The sequence below is a fragment of the Vicia villosa genome, linkage group LG1, assembly GCF_029867415.1.
Source record: "Vicia villosa cultivar HV-30 ecotype Madison, WI linkage group LG1, Vvil1.0, whole genome shotgun sequence".
Lineage (NCBI taxonomy): Eukaryota > Viridiplantae > Streptophyta > Magnoliopsida > Fabales > Fabaceae > Vicia > Vicia villosa.
Genome location: NC_081180.1, coordinates 74,307,181 through 74,323,607, shown reverse-complemented (window position 1 = coordinate 74,323,607; position 16,427 = coordinate 74,307,181). Strand labels below are relative to the sequence as shown.

Here is a 16,427-nt window from a genome sequence, read left to right as displayed (position 1 = left end):
CTCTAGATGCTTCTTCTAAGGGATTTGTTTCACGAATTATAAACCAACCATGCAGATGTGAGAAATAACAGCATATCAGAAACTATCTAATTAAACCTTTCACCTGCATAAAACGATAAACTTTAAGCCAATTGCAAATCCATGAAATCAATCATTCAATAAAATTCAAGCAACAATGCAGATATAACCGCCATCTAAAATCCTTACCTGGTTTTAAAGTACCTTAACAATCCAAAATCTATAACGAAGAAAGCTACAGTTTCCTTTATACTTGCAATCAAAAAATTTTGAGGCTTTGGCAGTCAAACAAATTTGAGATGGAAAACCGCTTCCAAACTTTTTTTCTTTTTCCATACATGCTAAATATCACCAAAGATGTTTAGATATTCAATTTCTTCCCCAACTTCATCTTCTGCAAATCATCAAAGCTTGTTAATGAAAAAGAATCTTAAACACAGATGTAGAGTTTCTAAAAAAATATGAATAAACAATTCAAATCGAATCATTGTTCCTTTGATTCATTCAATCTACTTTTAATATAATAAACAACCTTTCATTCATTCAATTTACTTTTAATATAATAAACAGCCAATCCAAGCATATCCCATGACATAAAAAAAAAGATCTAAAGTTTAACATCTTAATCTCAAAATGCAAAGAAAAAATCACAAACATCAAAATTTGTATTGTCAATTTATCAAAATAAAATGTGGTTGCTGATAACGAGTTCTAAAATGGCATCGCTGATGAACTCGAAATGTTCATAAGAAACAGGTTCCATCTTCATATCTTTTATATGTATTGAAAAGTGGTTATTTGAAAAGTGATTCAGAAATAAGCAGAAACAAAGGCGAAAGAATAAGAAGATATCAGCCTTACATTGTTGCTTTTTTCCGCAAGATTTGGACTATTTTCCGGTGAGGTTTGGTGAAGCAGTTGAGGCGCACACACCGTGTGTTTCCGGTGAACTGAAGGGTTCTTCATGGTGTTAGAGAGCAGTTCAACGTCGTGGTTGAGGAAGTCTAACCGGAGAGATGGTTCGAGGCAGAGCTTTTACGACCATCGACAATGGTGACTGAAGATAGTTAGCAAAGAAGGTCAAGATTGCACGAATTTCTCTTGCTCCACGGAGGAAAAGCTATGATAGCAAGTTGGTGTATATGTTGAAGAATGGAGAAGCCATGAAGCAGATGTTGCGTTTCGGAAGAGAGGGAGCACAGTGCATTGAGTTTAGTTGGGAAAGGGTGGCTTTGTAATATAAATCGTGAGCTGAGTTTATCACTTCCAAGAACAACATATTTTAGGGTTTTGTAGGGGCAAACAAAAGTGAAGAGAAAACGTTTGGAGGAAGATAATTTTATGGGTTTGAAAAGTTGTTCCTTTGCCATTTTATGAGATACATTCATAATAGAAATTTGGAAAATTGAAACTAATATAAAATATAAGAAGTTGTGTATTTCTATTCTTCAAAGTGGCTTTTAATGTTCCTAAAAATATGCATTATTAATGGTGATTAAAATTAGGGTTTAGCGGGGTGGCCTTTATCACATAATTAGTGATTAGTAATTAAAAAAAAGGGGATAACTTCTCTACCCATCACAAAAAGTTGGGTAGTGTACCTTCCACCAATCACATTGCATCATTTGATTTTATTTTATTTAATTAATTATTAAATAGTATATTTTTTGGTTGTTTCCAAAACATTTTACATTGAAGGTAACTTTACCCAACTTTTTGAGTTGGGTAGATAAGAATTCACCTTAAAAAAAATAATAAATGCTGTCAAAATTTATTGTGTTGACACATCAGCGATATTAAATGTCAAAACAATATGGTGATAGTAGTACGACAAAAAACCTAATTTACCCTTGGTGATTAGTTTAAATGTTAATTTTAATAAGTTAAGTGAATTTCCAAATACTTCAATTTATATATATATATATATATATATATATATATATATATATATATATATATATATATATATATATATATATATATATATATATTAGATTTTCAAATAGTACTTATTTTTATAAATGTATAGTATTAGATACTACCTCCGTTCTTTTATATAAGAGACAATTCACCTTTTTAGGTTCATTGAATAATCAATATATTTAATATGTATAATGACTAGATACATTAATTATTCAATAAATCTAAAAAATTGAATTATCACTTTAATATAAAGTAACGGAGATAGTATTAGATACCAAAGTGTCATAAGACCTCACTCAGTCTCCCTCCGGTAGTTAAGAACTTCTATCCACCTTATTATTAGTCAGAACTGCTTATCACCTCTACAAAATAAAGAAGTAGAATATAGCTCTTAATCTTAATGGAAGCCTAAATGGAACTTTCTGCATTCCCCAACTTCAAACTTGTTTCTAATTCTTCCATATTCCATTCCACCTCGAATCAATTTCACTCTCGCTACTCTCTTTCTCTTCGTCACTACCATTATGGCTTTCGGTGTCGCAATTCAAAACAGGTACCGCAGATCAGGATGTGCTCGGAGAAGCTTCCGCTGTCGAACGGTTACGGTGGAGTCGAAATCCGTGAAACCAATTCCGATTTCGTCGAAGTGATTGCCATTGGCGGTAGGAAGGACGCGGTTCTTGATTTCTGCTTCAACTCGCAGTTTCAGTTGTCTTCTCTGCGCTTTTGGTAATTGTTTAGCTTCCTGTAACTGTAATCATTTTTATGCGGTATTCTTGTTGTTAAGTTTGGTGAATTGAACATTTTAAACTGTTGCGTTAGATTTTGGAGCGTGTGAGGCTATTCAGTGGATGTAATGTAATGGATTTTCGTTTTGTAACTCGGAATCTAAATGTTGTTCACTATTGTATTTGTTACTTTAGGTTTTTCTATTAGGTTTGGCGCGAAAATTGATGTTTTACCTTCTATATTTCATGATGATTTTAGTGTATTTAGAAGAGAGGTTGGTGGTTACAATAAAGGTTTGGCCGGAAGTTGGCCGGAAGATTGTAGTTACTTTAACTAGTTTTGGGAATTTAAATTTCCCTTCTAGCATTTTTATTTATCACACAGAAATCACGAATAGTTCTTGTCCGATTTTAAGAAGAAATGGGAATGGATATGTTGATTATTTTGGAAATGATGGGTATTCTGTGAATGATATCGTGTCGTGAGTTGTGACTATTTTGTAAGAGAGCCGTTTGTAACATAAAGCATTTTCCTTACTCTTCACTTGGATTGAACAAGGGAATCGAATCAGCTGCCGATTTTGAAATAACCGCAACTCATGCAGTTTTGATCCAATGGCTTAAAATGTATTTTCATGAAAAGCTTTACGTCTCCTGATCTTGAAAGTAATTTAAAAAAGTAATTTACTAAATAATTAGTAATATTGAATTAGCATTGTTGATGGTCTCTTTGTGCCTGATATTAAATAGTACTTCATTTAGAGTGTACAATAAATAACTTCTGGTTGTAGTTTGATTAGTTATTCTTTCGTTGCAGAAAAAGATCTAGTTTATTCTGGAATTGCTTTTCGTTTGCCTCATTTTGAATTTGTCTAGATTTATCAACATCTTGCAGGAATGTCATTGTAAAAGATTCACAAGAGGCGCAATTACAACAAAGGCCAACTAAAGAAGGTTTTCCTCTCATTTCTGATTCTTCTTCCCTTGTTCTTCATTATGCTTTGCATTTCACTACCAAAAATGAAACTTTAACCTCAAATCAGAATACAGACTCATTATGTAAGTCACAACTTTTCAATAAATTAGAAAATAAGTAAAGTAAAATAGGGCTAATGCCTTGTTTTCAAAATAAATTTCAGTTCAAATATCCAAACATATCTCACACTCTGGTTAAACGTTACTGATAGTTGACGTTATTTCTGCAGAACCTTGCTCAGGAATTGTCAAAGCTCCAGTATTTATGAAGTCATGCTCAAAGACCATTGTCCTTGTTTGTACATTCCTTTCCTTAATACTCTCGTAGTAAAATCTTTGTTTCAATATTGATGATCTTCATACATTAAGTTACCTCATGCGTAGGTTGCTTTATCCTGTTAAACTGATGTTGTAAAGTTCACAAATCAACTGAACTACTTAAATTTGTTATTTCATCACCATATAAAATATATTTTATAACTGAAATTCTAAGGCATGTTTTTTTGCATTATTATTAGATACAGTAAAGCTGTCTGACACGAATTAGGATGTTTGGTTGCCTTAAGATGTATTTTTCCAGCCATGATTAGTGAAAGTAGTCTAAATAGACCTTTGATTATCCCCCATTTTTTTCTTTAGGTGGCTAGTGCAGGATATGGATCCGACCACACCGTCGCTGTTGATATTTTTGAAACTGTAAGGTCCACAAATGGACTCACAGTTGCTGTAGTTTTGAAGCCATTTAGCTTTGAAGGGTTGAGACGAAAAGATGAGGTATTAACAACGCTTTGTAATTCTTTATGATAGTTTTTCCAACAAAGATGCATGCAATATGATGAATAATTCAGTGAACTCAGCATCTTATCAATTATGGTTTCTCGCAAAAATGCCAATGGAAGTTATCAAACATGTTAATATTTTTCACTTAATGATAGTTGTAGTTTCCTCCTTTAATCGGTTATGATTTGTAGTTCAAGCATATTTGTTCGCATGATATAATTATTTGTGTTACGAATTCTCAGGTAAACGCTTTGATGGGGAAACTTAAGAAGAATACTAATTTACTTATCGGTGAGCTATGTGCTATATTTTTACAACTTTTTCCTGACTCATTGGATTTTTACAAATTTAATTTTACACTTGAAAGGTAAGCCTTTTCCTTTTTATAAAAGAATTGATGATTTTCCCATTATTGAGGCATATGTCACAAGCTGCTTCAATGCCTTTGTTTGTTTGGCAACATGATATGAGAAAACGAATCAGTTATAGAATCAATACTAGTCAATCTGATATATAAGTGGAATCTATTTTTTCCTTTAAAAAAAAAACTGATATATGGTAAGTGTCAGTTGGGTTTGTTACTTCCATGGATAGTAGAAAATAAATACCCTTAATAAGTTCATGGCTACATATACTTTTGCAAGATTTTCTTTGCAAATCACCTTAAAATCTTAAGTATATTTGAAGACCAATCATTGGATAGAACTCAACTTTTTGTACATATCTTATGAATGCTTTTTGAATTATATTTCCGACATGCTACACATTTAAAAGAACTTTGATCCATATTTCTTAAACATACTCAAACTTGACACAATTATCAAAACCTCTATTCAAACCATCCAAACTGCCTGCAATACAGAAAACAAGGCATTCTTCAGAGTTTCTCGAGTGTAACATGCATATGGTGACAATAATTGGAAAGGTATGGTAACTGAATGGAGTTATATCATTTGGATTAAGGGTGAATGTTGGAAGTTGTTTAAAGTTCCTGTGAGTGAAATTGATTAAAGTTAAATACGAAAAGCAAGAGAAGTATAATTTATTTTTAATTGAATCACCTAAGCGCCCATAAAAAGTTTGAAATTTTGCCCACTTTTGCTGTTTATGAGACAGAAATTGACATTGATGCACTTCTCAAAAAAGACTTGTTGACTCTAGACGAGGCTATGAAAACTGCAAATGATGCTGTTTTGCTAGCTATTAAGGCCATATCAGTTCTAAAATCAGTTAAGTTTCATTTTCAAGTATTTCTCTTGCTATTTGTTTGTGTAAAAGTATCATATGGTTAAAGAAGACTTATAGATGGAATGTTTTACAGGAAATACACAGAAAGTTTATAGATAGATTGCACAATAGCATGAAAGAAGCCAGCAATTCTGAAATTATTAAAGTAAGTTTCTAAGATTTTCATCAACAATTCAGACATTTTCCCCATAAATGTTGCTTTATAGCCCTGTTTATATCTTTCCTGAAACGGGATCTATCTCGATTATCAAGGCACTTTATTTTTCTAAAACCCGTCTTACTATGTACAGATATTGGAATGCTATAAAGAAGCCAGAATTGGATTTGGGGCTGCTTATAATATCAAAACTTCAATTTTGCAGTCTATATTTGATAGTCCTTTCCTGGGCGCTTCTTTGAAGGTATCACCCGCCTTAAATAAGTTATTTTTTCTTTGTTTGCGGATCACACAAGTGCATTTTTTTGTTGCTCAAAATGACCATATTGCTAGTAGATCCTTTTTCAGAATGGTTTCCTCGGCCTGTTTTAGATTCATTTTCTAAAAATATTTGATTGGAAGTGTTTAGTTTTTTAATTTCTGATTCTTATTCCTTCTGTCCCACTGTATAAAATTATAATCACCATATTTTTCAGGATCCAAATAGTGCAGTTATATGCATTATTGCGTGTTCTGAACCCATCAATGATAGTGATAAAGCAGTCTTTCTGCGTACTTTTCGTCAAACAACAGAATACACGAGGGATATTATAATATCAACAGTACTTGAGCCTGATGTCGAGCCCAACCTATTAATAACAACTGTCCTTACACTTGGGTAAGTATCTTTGTTATTTTGCAGAGAGAAGGAGACTTGTGTAATATTAGAGTTTGACCTAACTCATCCTTACAAAACCGGTTAGTAAGGTGAGGAGTGTCCCTCTATATATATTCTTTGAAAGCTCTATCTCTAGCCAATGTGGGACTTTAGGATCTTCCTAATACACCCCCTCACGCCCAGCACTCTTTTTGGGCTTGGTGCGTGGATATTAATGGTGGGCGGCCCATGGTCCGATCGATAGGCTCTGATACCATATTAGAGTTTGACCTAACTCATCCTTACAAAACCGGTTAGTAAGGTGAGGAGTGTCCCTCTCTATATATATTCTTTGAAAGCTCTATCTCTAGCCAATGTGGGACTTTAGGATCTTCCTAATATGTAATCATCTATCTCACTTGAAGTTGTGAATGCTTGTTAGTAAACTTATTTTATGTAGCTGAATTTGATGGCAATAGCTCCCTTACTGTTAATGTTGTATTGGGATTGACACTTAGCTTAGTTGGCACTTGCTTACTGGGTTAAGGAAGTTGTTGGTCCAGGGTTCAATCCCTTGTTGATAATTTATAAATCAATAACTTTTTAAGAAGAAAAAAAAAATCTACATGTGACCAATGATACACGGATACGATACGAGCATCAGATACAATGTTACATTGATCCTTACAAATTGAGCCATTCAATAATTAAATACTCAAATTGAGTCCCAACAAGCTTTTAAGAAAAGCCTCAGAAATCAAGTATGAACAACATGTCCCAATTCCTAAAACCCTAAATCCCTAGTATTAACCCCTCATCAGCTAACTATTGCTGCTGCCACTATTTTAGAAAATAAAATTCAGTTAAACATGTGAGAGAAAACAGTCGCACATGGCTGCTGCTTGCGTGTTCTGAGTGTGAGCAAACCGATGCATATGGCTTAAGCGAGAGATGCAAGATGGGAGACGCAAGTACGATAGGTCTACGACGGATCAAATGGCGTGTAGTTGTGTCACAAATTTTTAATTAAAAAAGAAAAAGATCTCCGATGCTTCACTGGCACGCGTCGAGTGTTTATCACGTCATATCAGCGTATTGGTACGTATTGACAAACAATATCCTCAAGATTTTAATGTATAGGTGCATGGGAGCATGTGACTCTCAAAGGCTAAATGGCGGGTTTTGTCTTATTTTCTGTTGTCTCTCTCTGCATCAGTATTAAAGTTTAGAAAAAAAATTGCTTGTAAAATGCTAGTTTCAACATATTATGCTTGCCTTATTATGAAACATGCTTCAAGTTTTATTCCCGTGTTGTATATGGGCCTTGATGGAGATGCTTTTTTCTCTTTGATTTCATGTGTCGTATTTGCACCAATGGGAAATGGGGTATAGTCTGTTTTCTATTATTTCTTTGCTATATCTTGCTAGAACTTCATACACAGACAGGAAAAGAAAATAACGGGGTTCATTTGAAGTCGAAGATTGATGTATAATTTGAATTGATAACATTGGCCCTTCAATGACAAGAGGGGAGGTACTAGATTTTAGAAAACGGGTATCTGAAAACCCTGCAGAGCTAAAGGTAGCGAAATTGCTAGGAATAATAGGTGACTGCAATATATTAGGATCTCGTCATTCCTTTAACATAAGACTGTTTTATGGTCTAGGCGGGATGAACAAAAGAATTTCAAGTGTCTGTTAAGTGCCTGCGAACAGGTCTTGTAAAGGATGAATTTGTTTGAGGATTAAGAGGAAAATTACACGCTCTTAGAACATTCCGTTGGTGACTATCTTTTGGAAATAAAATTATGGCTTTATTTGGAGATTGGTCATGAGTTGGAACCATTACAAATTAACTAATTTGTTTCCCCCCCACCCCTCAAACAAAAGAAAAACCTCAATTTTCAGTATAGGAAATTGGATAATTAGTAGACATTGTCTATCAATCTATAATGTGCTTACTTTCTTAAATCGTAGTCGTGGATTGACATAAAAGACTTATTGGTTGATAAGGTGACTCTATTTCAAAGTGCATATGATATAGAATCTGAACTACTAATAATTTTCTAAACCTTAATACTTTGGCATTCATTAGACCATTTCTTTTCTATGCATAACCGGTCCCAAGCCCGGATAATAGGAGAGGGTTGTGTTAGGCAGTTGACAACCAATGTAAAACTTTGTCGAATCTGTATGACATGGACTAAATACGTAATTCATTAGACCTTTGCTACATGGTTGTTGATTATTGTGGCCTTTGTAATTTTGGTGGTGTGAATCAGATCAGTTGTAACCAATGGGACTAAGTTTTTGTTTATTTGTCAAGTATTTGAGGTCCATACTTCCATTCCAAGAATTTCTGACCTGTTTCCCTCTTCATATGATTATAGCAGCTTAACCGTGCAACAACCTTCCCCCAATGGTGGTATACTATCCAAACTTGCCCTGCATTTTCCTCTTGTTTTTAGCTTTTGGGGAAGACATAGTGTGCAACAAAATGTCTCTGGGAAAGAGGATGCGGTATCTTCTCATGAAATGATGAGATCTTATAGCATTGATGAGAGGGAAAATATAGTTATTCCCAGTACTGTTAATGACAGATTTGACAAGCAGTATCCAGAGTTGGAGCCAGACGCGAGCAACAACAGTTCAAAGTTGTCTGTTTCAAGGTTTCCTCTATCTTACTTACATTATCTTACATGCAGAGTCTCTCTTTTTCTTTTCCTATTTACGAACAAATTTATCCTACCTTACATTACATGACAGGGATTCTGAAAAAAATGAAGATTCATTTGACAATATAGCCAATTCTCCTATCCCTTATGATTCCATTAACGAAGAAGGTAATCTTGAGAGATAGATAACTATTTTCTGTGTTGATGCACTTGACAATTGTTGAATAATTTCTATTTTTGGTGTTTTATAATTTATTGTTCAAATTCTAATCAATTTGCAATAGGCGAATGTGCTTTTCAGAGGGAACAACTTGGAAACTGGAATCTGGGCCCTGGATTTGAAGTGGCAAAAGAATGGGCCCAAGAAAGGGAAGCTGATGTTACACCAGTGGTTGATAGCCTAAGCATATTCCACCTTCCTGTTGGTGTTAGGCCTTCAGAAGAGTTGAAAGACAGTTTAGAAATCTCATTTATGTCAAAAAAGCATGAGCCAGATTCAGGTGTGGAAGCAGTGAAGGAATTTACATCTTCACTTCTGAAGCCAAAACATGCTAATAGCAATAAGCCAAAGAAGCATGGTGTTTTGTCTGTTCGTGCTGCATCTATGCTGGTAAAAGTTACTGGAATTTTTTATGGTTGCTCAAGCATATATTACTGAAAGAGAGAACATTCGCAATGTTCTATCAGTACTATTAATGACATTTGTGAGAAAAATTGTTGTCAGATTCTACAGCTGACAATGTTAAGGACAGAGTTCTTTAAGATTGGATGTGCATCAAGTGTGTTCCCACTTTCCACCCTTTAATTGCTCATTTTTTGCACATAAGTGGAGAAATCTGTTATATTAGTCTTTGTTCAAATTTTATTTTAATTTGTGACCTCATTCGAGGTGTGTGTCTTGTCCTTCTTTACTGGAGTTTTTCTGTCCTTCAGTTCTTTTTTCCATTGAGAAATAATTGAAAAGAAATGGAACCAAAAAGGCTCCCGGGCCAGTATTTCCAACTTGTTCCACCCTTCAATGTTTGAAATCAATACGCAAGTTTGAGCTCTGCTTACTATTTGCAGACTTTTGGAAGTGCTTCGTTTGGAAGTATTTCCTGTTGAATCATGGATGTAGATTCTCCGGTTCAATCTCCTCCTGATTGTGAGCTGCGGAAGATTTTCTATTGTGCAATAGTTAAGCCTTCCATAGAAATAATCCCCAAAGATTGTACTTCCTAATAACCCCCCAAGACCGGTGCTTATGCAGTGCAAAACAGATTCAAACTTTTTGTGGTTATACAGAGGATTAAAGGAAGTGTCTACTTTGTTCCATTAAGATTGTTAGTTTAATTATAAAGTAGTAGATTGAACATGTAACTATCATTAAGTCGTTTGTTTTAAAATTTCATTTGTGTGGTAAATTTGAAAATAGATTTCAATCCGAAGTGGTACTGATTTTTTAGGATTGACTTTGTATTAACAGGAGGCAGAACGTGATTTGTCAATGAAGTGGAGTCCTGTTGTGGAAATACAATATAGGGGAGGAAGATACAAGGGGCGATGCCAAGGTGGTCTGCCTGAAGGGAAGGTAAATCCTTGCAAATATGTAATAACAAGCAGAGCTTGTTCCAGCTAGACTCAGGAACTTCCTTTTTTCCTTTTTTTTGGCCAACAAGCTGAAGAGAATAACTATGTTAAATGAAAATCTACAACCAGGGGCGTCTTGTTCTTCGAGATGGAAATATCTATGATGGTTCATGGCACAGTGGCAAGAGATCAGGTGCAGGAACATTCTATTTCAAGAACGGAGATATGTTTCAAGGATCATGGAGGGATGATGCCATGCACGGCAAGGTTTGTAGTTGTACCCTTTTAAAATTAACTCTTGTGATACAGTCAAAGCTCAACATGAACAATAAGTAAATTTTAAAGTCATTTTACTGTTGATATGTTGTATTTGTATCTATACTCAAACTACCTGGTATGTAAGTCTTCTATCAGCTGTTATTGTATGGGTTTTTTTTGCCAAAATTTCTAATTTATGTGCGGGTGAGAGCGAATGTTTGTATATACACCAGTGAAAATTTTAGTAATATTAATAAGTATACCATCACACAACTTAAAGAAATAAACTTTGGTTAACTCGCATATTCAATTGTTGTGTTGATTTTATACACTAATTTTAGCAATTTTAGACTGCCATAATAAAGTGATTGCTTTTTATATAAATTTTGAAGTGTGTCATGCATTATAAGCTGGCTATTACTTTGGTAAACCCTAGAATAAGGTAAATGATGCTTATTAATTATGTAGGGTTGGTTTTATTTTCACACTGGTGATCGGTGGTTTGCAAACTTCTGGAAGGGAAAGGCAAATGGAGAGGGGCGGTTTTACACAAAGTCTGGTGATGCCTTCTTCGGCAATTTCAAAGACGGATGGCGGCATGGCCAATTTCTTTGTGTGAATGCAAATGGAACGAGGTATAAACTCAGTTAATTTACTTAATTAAGTTATTTACAGATACATTAATTATTCAATGAATCTAAAAAGTGATTTTCTCTTATAATTTGGGACAGAGGGAGTATATTTCTTCGCCAAACTTATATTTACCGCCCTTTAAGTCTTCATTCTGCTATAGATATGACATTGACATTGAGAGGTAAAATAAGTTTTGTTGAAGGACCTTAACTTTAATTTGATCACCCAATCAAAAACATAAACTCTAGTGTGATAATCAGTATGGTGTCATTTATTCATATAAATGATTTTATTCTGTAGGAAAAAAAGCTTTAGTTATAAAAAAGCTTTAGGCATGTAGAGAGAAGACATATAGATCGTATTGTAAAGAGAGTAGATTAGATGGAAATGAGTCAAACACATAGAAATCGGAACTTGGATCTATTGACTGTTAACCATTATTTTTTGGTAAAATGCCGGACATCTGTAGTAAAATGGCTGAAGAATATTGTACTTACCAATTCAGTATGATTATATGTCAAATTGACTTCTCTGTGTAACTCATATGCACAGGTATACTGAAAATTGGGAACACGGTGTTCTTTTAGACAGCAAGCCTTTAGACAGATGACTGAGTGAGCAGGAGGGACGTGGTACCAAATTTTTTGTGATTACTACGGTGAATCTTACCGTCTTGTTTCATCTTTTTATTATTTGTTTTTTAATAATCCTCTTCCTATGTTGTATAATAGCTGCTTTTGTATATACATTGAATGCAATGAAGTTTGAAGCTAGAACGTCATGGATACTACTACCTAAGTCTCTCACTCTAGACCAATCCTGATGTCTTTGTATTATATAGATGGCCCTTTCCTGTGTCTTAACTCACTCAAAAGTGTATTACTGAATTAGTATATCATGACAAGCCATCCAAGGTTTTTTAAAGTAAATTTGTTTCATTATTAGACTCATGCCGGGAGAAAATCCTCATCATGCTCATCATAAATTTTTATGATTTGGAGCTGATATTGCAACTCAACTTTGAACCGGTTAAATTAAAATTAGAGTTTCTCAATTTTCTATACGTTAAAATACAATACTGGGACCAAGCGGTTGAGCTCCATTGGCAAGGAGCCCCGTCCAAGGACGTATTCGGGGAATATCGAGTTCGATTCCCAGGCGGAACAATCTTGTTTGGCTAGTGCGCATGCCTCTACGCACGAGCCGGATTAGTGGCCCATATGTGGTGGGTCAAAACCGGTGTGAATAGCAAAAAAAAATAAAAAATACAATAGTGGGAGAATCTTTTCGATAGGGTATTTTGACAACCATGAGAATTTTTTTGACAAACTTCCATATTTTTTTAATGGGTGGATAGAAACAATTGTCTAAAATCAAGGGCATTTCTTAATCCACCTCATGCTTTTCTTAGGCAACACGTGAATTTGTGAATTTTTAAAAATGTCTCTGAAATTTGGAACTACATTTCCAGGAAGCACCAAAACTTTGAAAATTTGGATTTTGGTGGACGAGACCCTACGTAACAGTTTTAAACTAACCGAAAATACTACTACGGGTAGGAACCAGAGAGGTATTTTTGGAAGCGCTTCAAATTCATATGAATGTTTAAGATTGAAGAACATCTACACGTAGAAACAAACTAAAAATGCACTTACGGAATAGAACCAAAGATGCATTTCTGGTTTGTATTGGCTCTTAAACGCGCGTTGCCTCTTCTCCTCCAATAGTTTTACAAATATATCCAATACGCAAAACACTCAAACCCTCTCAACACCCATTATGTTAAAACCATCCCATTTTGCAAAAATTTCATCAAGAATCATCAAGCATTAGACAAAGTTCCGTGTTCAACCAGATTGAAGCAAGAAAAATTATCACTCGTAAGTTGTTTTGAAGCTTTTTCGAGTGAATGTAATTTCACCTAGAAATTGTGTTTTAGGGTCTAAAGTTCAAATTTTTATAGTATTTGCAAGATTAGAAGTCATAATAGACATTTTAGAAATGTTGTTTGTACGATCAATGACCATTTTTTTTAGGTCTTGGCGAAGCTGAAAAGTTACAGGTCGTACGGAGATGCATTTCCGATTTTATTTGTTTCATCAAAAAGCGACAATGCATGTCTGATTTTATCTTGTTTGCATTTTTTCATTTGTATTGAGCTTGATTCTTATTATTAACGTTTATTTTGTTATTCTATAGGAGTAATGGCTGAAGAGAGAGCTTCAAGACTGAGACATGGCAGGCTTGCACAACACGCTTATGTGCATAGAGAAATGAGTCAGACATCCCATGCTCTTGCATCAGGATAGGCTGTGCCGGATGCGTCTACATCCCGGGCTAATCCTATTTCTACACCTACTACATCCTCCTCCCGTAGCATGAGAGGTTCTCCAGTTCACTCCCCGCCCCGTCCTCCTGTAGATGCACATCGTCACCTATTGTGTTTGAGGTAGGAGAGACATCTGGCTCTCACCCGACACCAGATGTCACACAACCTGAGGTACAGCCTGAGGCACAACCAGAGACACGATCTAAGGCTCCTGAGGCACAACCAGTTGAGGCCGGAACTACAACGCCTCAGGGTTTTGGAGGAGGGCCTTCTGATTTTTCATTGCTGCAAATGTTGCTAGACATATTTGGGACGGAAAGGTATAAATTTATAATTGTTGTTATAATTATTTTTGTTGATCTAATTTTCTTATTAATTTTTGTTTAATGAATTGTGTTAAACCATGTATGAAGGAACGAGATTCGCTGAAAATCATTAATCATGGATGGAAGATCTCTAGACTCATACCTCCCGTAGAGCACAGTTTGATCAGCTCTTGCCTCTTGGTGCTTTCAGGGTTAAAGGGCCTGACCCTTTATGGATATAACATTGTTAGTCATGGTATGACTAACGCTTTTGTTGAGAGGTGGCACCCTGAGACGTCCTCCTTCTATCTATCACATGGTGAGAAGTCGATCACACTCAACGCTGTCGCGTGTCTGTTGCACCTTCCGATAAGAGGAAGTTTTGAGACCATAAAAGGTGCGGCGAAGAGAAGGTGTTGGAGTTGTTGGCTGGTGTAGCTTTGGCTGAGATGGATAAGACCTGTGATTCTCATGTCAGATATAGCTGGTTGAAGAAGGTGTTTGATGATGAGCTACTTCTAGCACAAGAGGCTCATGGTGATCCGAAGCAAGTCACCCATCACAAAGCGTATGCTATGAGAGCATACCTGTTATATCTGATTGGCTCTGCCATTTTTGTGGACACCGGTATCACTTACACTGATGTCATGTATTTGCGGTTCTTTGATGATTTTGAGTGGAACTAGGGGCAACTTGTTTGGTGTACTTGTACCATAAGCTGTCTAAAGACTGCAAGTAGAGGACAAAACAAATGACTGACATCATCACCTTCCTTACGGTAAAATTTATTGGTATTATATTGTGAATCCATTTTGTTAATTATTGTATTGTTACTAACTAATAATCATTGTAATTTCATACCCGGATCCTACAAAATTTCTCTCGTATCTCGGGTTGGTCATTGGACGCAGATTATATTGAGGATCGTCTGCGTGCTGGTGCATTCGACCCGCTCATAAGGAATCAGGCGACAGAGTCGTTCATAGTCTATATTGACTGGTTGGTTTTTGATGATATAGACTTTCAGGAATATGCCGACCACTATGTCACGATTCCATTCGACGACGTTGCTTTGTCTTCTGGATGGTTGGCTTGCGGGTCGCGCAAGACGGGTGCTTATCTGTCTAAGCGCGTCATGCGCCAGTTCGGATACATGCAGGATATTCCTCGAAATCCAACTGTTTATGCTTCTCCCCTCGTGAAACGGAGAGTTATGGATGTCTTATTTAATGATTTTAAAAATCATCATGTGTCAGATAAGGCCTGAAGTACCATAGCACCAAACGACTGGAGATACGCTGACGGTTATACCATTTGATTCTTCAAGGTGTCTCGTCCATACCTTACACAAGATGCTCCAGGAATTCCACTGAGGCCATCTCATCAAGAGATTCTAGAGGAATAGGCTAGGAACGACCATGCCACTGATGTGTTGTATTGGTGTCGTCGTATCATAGAGATCACACATGAAGGTATTGATGGAGGATTGTTTCCTGATGGATCTGAGGTTAGAGGTGTACTAGATGCCATCATCACGAAGGCTTTGTTGTACAGGAGGCAGCGAAGGAACGCCGAGAGGGTTATGGGTCGGCTCATAGTCCATCATACCCAGTAGACTTCGTATATCTTTATGTATTTTAGTTTGGATATTATATTATGTCTATTAACTTTTTGAATTGTATTTGGATATCATTTTGGTTACTTTTGGCACAATTTATTATATATATATATATATATATATATATATATATATATATATATATATATATATATATATATATATTTCTGGTCTGGGCCAAGCAGGCCCAACAAGCACAATTCAGGGCCCAAGTCCAATTGAGCACATGCTCTCCTTTGACGTTGGAGCTTCATCCGCACGTGCTCTACAAAGAGCACGTGGTCACCCAAAAGTGGGAAATCTAGGCAACCTCCTCTCTGAACCCTACGGGTGGTTCAACCAGGACGTGAGTCACTTGCTGACTCTGCCTTACGACGTGGCATCCTGGCAGTTTCCTTCGTTTTGGGCCTCCAACGATTCAGCCCAAAATAGGAAAATCTTGGCCCTGCGATGGGAGCTATAAATACCTGTTACACTAGAGGGTCAGGCAACTCATTCATTCTAACCTAATCACTATACTTGATATCTCAGGCTCGTATTCTCACTTTGGCATCTAAGTACCTTGCAGGTACAT

The 16,427-nt window shown here is 35.8% G+C and overlaps 1 protein-coding gene across 4 annotated transcripts; it reads left to right on the top strand.

Annotated features, from left to right (window-relative positions):
- The first annotated feature begins 2,231 nt into the window (after window positions 1-2,231).
- On the top strand, window positions 2,232-12,530 carry LOC131642298 (protein ACCUMULATION AND REPLICATION OF CHLOROPLASTS 3, chloroplastic). Of its 4 annotated transcripts, none has more exons than XM_058912584.1 (16): window positions 2,232-2,670; window positions 3,565-3,623; window positions 3,875-3,939; window positions 4,284-4,418; window positions 4,667-4,715; window positions 5,541-5,653; window positions 5,746-5,817; window positions 5,963-6,073; window positions 6,306-6,487; window positions 8,857-9,135; window positions 9,233-9,309; window positions 9,426-9,751; window positions 10,607-10,711; window positions 10,840-10,977; window positions 11,437-11,603; window positions 12,154-12,530. In XM_058912584.1, exons 1-16 carry the CDS (start codon window positions 2,354-2,356, stop codon window positions 12,209-12,211), a joined length of 2,253 nt encoding a protein of 750 aa, XP_058768567.1. In that variant the 5' UTR covers window positions 2,232-2,353; the 3' UTR covers window positions 12,212-12,530. The 4 variants fall into 4 exon arrangements, with proteins under 4 accessions (XP_058768567.1, XP_058768561.1, XP_058768558.1 ...); XM_058912578.1 differs by lacking the exon at window positions 12,154-12,530 and adding an exon at window positions 11,700-12,116 and having other exon boundaries at window positions 8,860-9,135; XM_058912575.1 differs by lacking the exon at window positions 12,154-12,530 and adding an exon at window positions 11,700-12,115.
- The last annotated feature ends 3,897 nt before the right edge of the window (window positions 12,531-16,427 follow it).

Bases quoted from the DNA above. Each gene is read 5' to 3' on its own strand.
- LOC131642298 (XM_058912575.1), top strand. From the start codon at position 2,354: ATGGAACTTTCTGCATTCCCCAACTTCAAACTTGTTTCTAATTCTTCC. The intron at 3,940-4,283 runs GTTTGTACATTC...TTTTTTCTTTAG, and splicing joins GCTCAAAGACCATTGTCCTT to GTGGCTAGTGCAGGATATGG. The intron at 11,604-11,699 runs GTATAAACTCAG...AATTTGGGACAG, and splicing joins GTGAATGCAAATGGAACGAG to AGGGAGTATATTTCTTCGCC.